The 7,065-nt window shown below is 36.9% G+C and overlaps 1 protein-coding gene across 1 annotated transcript; it reads left to right on the top strand.

Moving 5' to 3' along the window:
• Positions 1 to 140: 140 nt before the first annotated feature.
• On the top strand, positions 141 to 6,832 carry rab36 (RAB36, member RAS oncogene family). Its single transcript, XM_080440864.1, has 11 exons — positions 141 to 261; positions 1,158 to 1,259; positions 3,145 to 3,236; positions 3,433 to 3,507; positions 3,608 to 3,709; positions 3,822 to 3,886; positions 4,191 to 4,242; positions 4,496 to 4,577; positions 4,866 to 4,956; positions 5,307 to 5,423; positions 5,999 to 6,832. The coding sequence occupies exons 2-11, from the start codon at positions 1,182 to 1,184 to the stop codon at positions 6,058 to 6,060; spliced, it is 816 nt and encodes a 271-aa protein (XP_080296990.1). The 5' UTR covers positions 141 to 261; positions 1,158 to 1,181; the 3' UTR covers positions 6,061 to 6,832.
• The last annotated feature ends 233 nt before the right edge of the window (positions 6,833 to 7,065 follow it).

Below are 7,065 nucleotides of genomic sequence, written 5' to 3' on the forward strand. Positions count from 1 at the left end.
ATTACCATTTTATATGAAGATAGGTTGAAAATGGGTGAAGGTCGTCCCTTAAGTGCCTTCGGGAGTCACAGTATCTGATAGGTCACCAATTTCGATGCAACACCTGTTTTGGACGTGAATCACGTGTCAGTGGCGCTGCTGTGGTTGTCATGGAGACGACGTTTTCATCACACTGTGGTCTAGCTCAGCTGTAGTATGCTAGCCGCTATCCGAGGACATATAAGTTATCCATACCTCCATGACGTTATCTGATTATTGGTGGTAAGTAGCAGCTCCTTCATGTTTGTGGTTATAATGTACATAACATGCAGGATGCGGTTAGACAACATTTTGTCGATAACGGGCTCCGACTTGATAGCTGTGTGTGTGAAAACTCGTAGGCTACAGTAAATGCACTGATGTGTGCAGTCTGTATGGGGGACATATCGATTTTTTGTCCTTTATATATTGGAGTCCTCAAGTCTGTATTTACCGTTATGAAACGAGCCTATGTGCCTGTCATATCTCTCTCCCTCTCTGTAGGCGCAGGCGTGGAAAAAGTACTTAAATGTTTTACTTAAGTTAAAGTATCAATACCGCAATATAGAAATACTCTGTTACAAGTAAAAGTCCGTAATGCAAAATGTACTTTGTACAAAAGTATTGGCATCAAAATGTACTTAAAGTACCAAAAGTAAAAGTACTCATTATGCAGAATGTCCCATTTCAAGTTTTCAAATGTATAAAAATCTTTAGAAAATAGCAGATCTACAAGCTCACAATGTATCACATTCTGACACATTTCGAGCTATTTATAAATCGCTGAAATTTATATAGGGCTGAAGTGGTTAACGTATGTTTTGTAATTATAATCCAAATCTACAAAGTCACTAGTAACTAAAGTTTTCAAATAATGTAGTGGAGTAAAAGTACAATATTTGGATCCGAGATGCAGTGCAGTAGAAGTAAAAGTATTGGAAATTGGAAATACTCAAGTAAAGTACAAATACCTCAAAATTGTACAGTACTTGAGTAAATGTACTTGGTTATTTTCCACCACTGTCTGTAGGCTATCTCTCACTGTGTGTGAATCTCATTGCAGCCAGAGTAGAATGGAACAGAGTTTGGAATTGCATTATAATTGATAAAGTATAAGCTGTCATAATGTTTTCTCGCAGACTGGACCTTTTTAAATCATCATCATGCAAGAAATACGGAATGGGACAATCCACTTTCCACCACCTGTGAGCAAAGACAGAGTCATCTGTGAATTCCCAAAGGTATTATTGTTAGAGAAGAGTCTCATGTATCATCATTATTTAAACATGGTATACCAGTTTAAAACAAGAGGGAATATTTGTCACTCACTTAAACAGGTATAATTCAAGCATTACAATGGAATTAAAATGGAAATGTTGGTGTGGCATGCTATGCAAGACTGCTAACAAGTACAATTAATATAACAACAAGATAATGATAATAATTCTGGATTTAATACAATAAGAATAAAAAATAGGATCAAAATTAAGTTGAGAATACAGGCCGGTAGGGGTTAAAGCTCTTACGCAGCAATGGTGAGTGTGAGGAAGATGGGATAATTTATTAGCCTGATATATAGAATGTGCAATAAAAAGGTACACACCTATGCATAAATACACTTAAAATGTACATTTGTGCAATTACACAGTATATGCACCTACAGTATACTGTACAATAAAGGGCTACTGTAGTTATAGATTGAATGCTTTTTTCCCCCTCTTTTTTCTTTTTTGTGTTCAGGGCTCTGGCAGCCTCAGGGAAAAACATGTGACACCAATCTAGCGTTCGTATCAGTGGTTCTGGCAAATGACTAAATCAGTGTCAGATCAAAGCACTTTGTATAGATTAGCAGTCCAAAGAGGGCCAGTGTTCACCTATGATGGTTTTAGTTCAGTTGCCATCATAAAACGTGTAAGTCTGGTGAGGCTTATATATTTGGGGTTCTCACTCAGGCCAACAACCTATCCCAAGCTAAGTTGTCTCAACTGAAGAACAGAGCCGGGAAGTTGAGCCATACATATTGTCCTTTGATGAAGGGAGAATAATAATAATCACAGGAGACATTATGTTTCAAATATCTTTATTGTGAAGCACAGGATATAAGACATACAGTATAATCCAAACAAGTATGAGATGCTTCCCTTTTTTTCCAAAACAAACAGAAACTTACACATATAGTAAACAGGTAAAATGAAATAGAATACAAAGAAAGACAAACTGTACATATGGAGTGAATTACTGTAAATGGTTCACAATCAAAGGCTGCCTTTATATCTCCAAACATGTGTACTACAATCAAACCCAAACAAAAAGTAACCCCCCCCCCACAGCCCACACACACACACACACACACACACACACACACACACACACACACACACACACACACACACACACACACACACGCACACACACAGGAGATATTATGGACGTGCCAAATTTAGGCACCAAGTCTTTTAGTCATTAAATCAATTTTCTACAGCCTACTGCCTCTGCAAAATTAAATTAGAGCAAATTATTTGGAGGTGAGTCGTAGAAAGTTCACTGGTTACACCAGTTTAATACGTTTCCCTTGCCAGCAAGAATACTGGTGCAGCAATCTTACAAAAGCACTAATACATTTACTTATCGTGTGTAAAGATAAATCATGGTCTATTCACAGCTTCAACCATATATCGTACAAATAAACAATTTTCCTGGCTTTATTTTTTGACTAAATTTTACAAAATCTTTTCACTAGGAACTAATTTTGGATAGACTTTTTAAATCAATCCGTGCTTTAAAATCCATTAAAATGCAAAGAGAACAGAGATTTATAACCATGCAATAAAATGTGTGTATGTTGTATTGCCTATCTCAAGCAAGTTCCAAGTCTCTTCAAGTACAAGTGTCATACCATAGTGAAATGAACAGAATCCAATGGCTCCCTCGAAAATCAAACAAACTATGGTATTTCTTTGTAAAGTAGCCTACCGTAGCAGCATACTGTGAGTCATCACCAATAGGCTACATGTGCCAGACCATCGGTATGGTCCTTTGAGTTTAGCTTGTATATATGATGTGATTGTCATTGTGTGCAGTATTTATTTTCATGCAGAATTTCATGTATTTGACCCCTCTTTCCAGTTTTACACACCACACGCTTGTCTACAGCTAAAAGATGACTGGAACATTGAGACTCATGCTGCCTGCAAAGACAGAGCTACCAGGCATCAACCGTGAGTTGCCCTAGTTTGGTATTTCCATGTCTTACACAGCTCTAATTAAAATTGCTCCTGGCAGCTACATATAATATAATATAATATTATATATTAGCGTTATACATACTGTATAATGCATAATGCTACACAATAAAATGCTTACTGGCATATCTCGTAAATACATAAATGGCCAAAATGAGTGTTATGTTTTTAGGTGGGACAGACAGAAGATGTCTAAAGTGGTAATTGTCGGTGACGTGAACGTGGGAAAGACTTGTCTTATTAACAGGTATTGTGCCAATCACTCATCATTCCATAAAGCTTTTCATTTTTCTCTTTTGCAAACGCTTGAGTTTTTCCTTTGGTTTGCTGGCTGTTTTTCCCATCAGATTCTGTAAAGATGTGTTTGACAGAGACTACAAGGCCACCATAGGGGTGGACTTTGAGATTGAGAGGTTTGAGATATCTGGAGTTCCGTTCTCACTTCAGATGTGAGTCATCTCATTTTCAATAGAATGTAATAATTTATTGGATTCAGATTTGATTAGATTTTTGTTTTTGTTTTATTCATGCACTGATTGCTCCTTTACTCTCTCCATGTAGCTGGGACACAGCGGGTCAGGAAAAATTCAAATGCATCGCCTCAGCATATTACAGAGGAGCTCAGAGTAAGATAATAATATGAAATAATAGTAGATTTATTTGGTATATATCACTTTCAAAACAAGTGGCAATTTTATTAGATTTATTTTAAAAGATTTTTAAAACACACACACACACACACACACACACACACACACACACACACACACACACACACACACACACACACACACGTAGAAGAGCTTTAAATCCGTGTATTGTGTAAAAGTTGTCATATGATGCTATACAACATTTTACATGGTGATTATAGTATAATTGTAAGTAAATTAGTATAAATGCAGGTAAAAGCGCTTGTTTTGTCTTTTCCAGTGATCATTACAGTCTTTGACATGGCAGACATCAAGACACTTGAACATACACGGTAGGTCTAAGGTCAAAATGTAAAACAATCCTGAAATCAAATGACAGGATGGTACCGTATACTGTATGTGCTGAATTTGAGAACCAAATTCAGACCTTTCCACTATGGATTGAAACAATGTCTAGTTTCAGTGAATTTGAAATTTGACGTGTGTGGGTTCTTCTTGTCTCCATCAATGCTTTGTACTTAATCCAGGACCCACTGTTGATGTGCGTATACTGTATGTAACTCTCCGCTCTTCACTTCTCTCCAGGCAGTGGCTGGAGGATGCCATGAAAGACAATGAGCCAGGTTCCTGCTTAATTTTTTTGGTTGGCACCAAGAGCGACTTGCTTGTGAGTGCAGTCATGCGTATGGGTTCCACATAACTCCTTCTTTTCTAGCTAATGTAATTGTTTGCTTTCACAGGCCCATGGTTTTAGATTAAGCAATTTTTTCTGGCTTTTCTTTACTTTTTTTTTAATATAAAAATTAGTTCAAAGTATAGAAAGACAGGCAACAGGGGGAGAGAGTCAGGGAGTGACATGCAGCAAGGGTCTGCCGGGGCTCAAACCCAGGACTCGCTGACAGGCATCAGAGCCTACGTATGTAGTACACACCTTAACCATCTTTACCATTTGCAGGCCCCAGAAGAACAGCGGAGGACAGAGAAAGATGCTATCCAGATGGCAATGGAAATGCAAGCTGAGTTTTGGGCTGTTTCAGCCAAATCAGGTAATAGCCAAGAATCTACAACTATTCTGTTTTAGCATAATATAAATATGAGTACAAACTAGTATATTCATTGTTCCGAGACACCATTGTTAAGGTTTCAAAGAGGAGATTGTGTGCACATCTTACCTGTATTTAGTCAAATATCTGCACATTGAGTTTGCTCCCAAACTAAATTTTTTTAAGGGCAATGTGTCGACCCTATACTGTAGGTCTTCATAAGGCCTGATGAAGGCCTATAAGGTCGAAACGTTGCCCTATTGTTTGGGAGCTATAACTCAGTGTGCAGATATTTTACCCCTCTTTAAGCATTGTTAAGGTACAATGTTTATTTGATCATTTTCCTGTTATAGGGGAGAATGTGCTGGAGTTCTTCTTTAGGGTGGCAGCCTTGGCCTTCGAGGATGCAACGCTAAAGGACTTGGAGAGAGGGGTCACTCCCACCAGCATTGGACGAGGAGGGAACATCCGTAAGAGAAAAGTTTAATCTCATCCAAAGAGCGAGTTTTAGGATTATTGTTTTATAGTTAAATGTGTGTGCACCCAAACTATGTGCAGACTTGAGACTAAGAACCACAACTGGCACTATAGATCTCATTGGCTGTGGCAAAAATGCAAATAAACAGCTTATTTTGGGTGTTAAGTAAAAAATCAGCTTCAATCGGTTTTAACCACTCAAACCCTATATACTTACTTGTACGGAGTCCCCCAGGGGTATGTACTATATGCACTCTTTTTTCCAGGTTTACATTAAATCTCTTTGCTGAAAATAACCAATGTACAAGATCACAACGTATTGCAACGCAATACGTTGTGAGCCTGTAGATTCCTTAGTCGGTACTTCTGGTACTTCAGGTAATATGTGCTTATTTATTACACTAGTTTATGTCATGTTGACTTTACTTCATATGACCAATATGATGATATGCAGCAAGTATAATGGTGTAATTAAATATATGCCTTCCCAATATACTTAATATGTAAAGATGATGGCCTTTATTTACATAATTTATATTATATTCATATGTATTATATTTCTCACCAGGATCTGACCGAGCCAACCTGGAGGAGGCCATGTCCAAAGATGTGAAGAGAAACTGTTGCTGAAGAAAAGAGTGGAACAAGGAAAAGAAAGAAGAGGACAGGGGAACAAGAGGCATAGATTCTATATGTTAAAAGAAACTGTTATTATTTGACCAGTCTTAAACCATATACTTCTCTGTACATGAAAAAGCGAAAATAGCCGAGGACGATCTGCTATTTAGGCTTTTTGCAGAATATTCGCCTATTTTTGTTGTATGTTCACCTGTTTCTGCCAAATGTTCGCCTATCAGGCATGACCAAAATAGGGATGCTAGTGTGTTCATGTGGTTAAACAAACTGGAACGTCATGTGCTTTTTGTACGTCCCATCACTCTTTGTAATAGAGAACTGCCATGTGTTCTGTATTTGATGTATGCGACAAGATTTTAAACTTTTCGTTAATCGTTTTTTATTTTCCTGACATAGTATTTGTTTCTTTATGCAGTATTTCTTATTTCGTCAAATGTTGTATTATAACCAGATTATTGTATCATAGAGCAAAAAGAGATACATTTCACGTTCAAAATATATAAAACCTGGCCAAAAAGTGTATTTCAGAATATGCTTTGGACACTGGAAGAATAGTTTTACAAATGTATATTTGAAAAAAATAATGCTACTTACAATACATTTTCTACCATAAATGAGGGACCAAACCTTTTATTGTCAAATAAATGTGTGTTTTTTTCTGCATGAGAACGCATTCATATCTATCATAAAAAGAGCGAGAATCCAAATGTTTATCGTAAAGGACGAGCATCATGCTCTACATTTATTAACTGGAAACAATTTGCTTCTATGATGAATAAATCAACATTATTTTACCATGACACTATTGCCACAATTCTTGCAAACCAAATTATGTTCAGTATTTTTAAATCAATAAAGCTTTGTCAATTCTATCAAGTTTAATGTTATGGGAATAAATGGTTACATTTTGAAATATGGTGACTCTGAAACACAACCAACCATAGATGTATTGACACTACCAGTGGTTTAAAGTAACTAAGTACATTTACTCAAGTACTG

The sequence above is a fragment of the Gymnoscopelus braueri genome (assembly GCF_963280865.1).
Source record: "Gymnoscopelus braueri genome assembly, chromosome: 10".
Taxonomy (NCBI): Eukaryota; Metazoa; Chordata; class Actinopteri; order Myctophiformes; family Myctophidae; genus Gymnoscopelus; species Gymnoscopelus braueri.

Excerpts from the sequence above, each read along its gene's own strand:
- rab36 (XM_080440864.1), top strand. The coding sequence starts at position 1,182 with ATGCAAGAAATACGGAATGGGACAATCCACTTTCCACCACCTGTGAGC. Across the intron at positions 4,243-4,495 it reads AAGACACTTGAACATACACG|GCAGTGGCTGGAGGATGCCA; the intron begins GTAGGTCTAAGG and ends ACTTCTCTCCAG. Across the intron at positions 5,424-5,998 it reads TGGACGAGGAGGGAACATCC|GATCTGACCGAGCCAACCTG; the intron begins GTAAGAGAAAAG and ends ATTTCTCACCAG.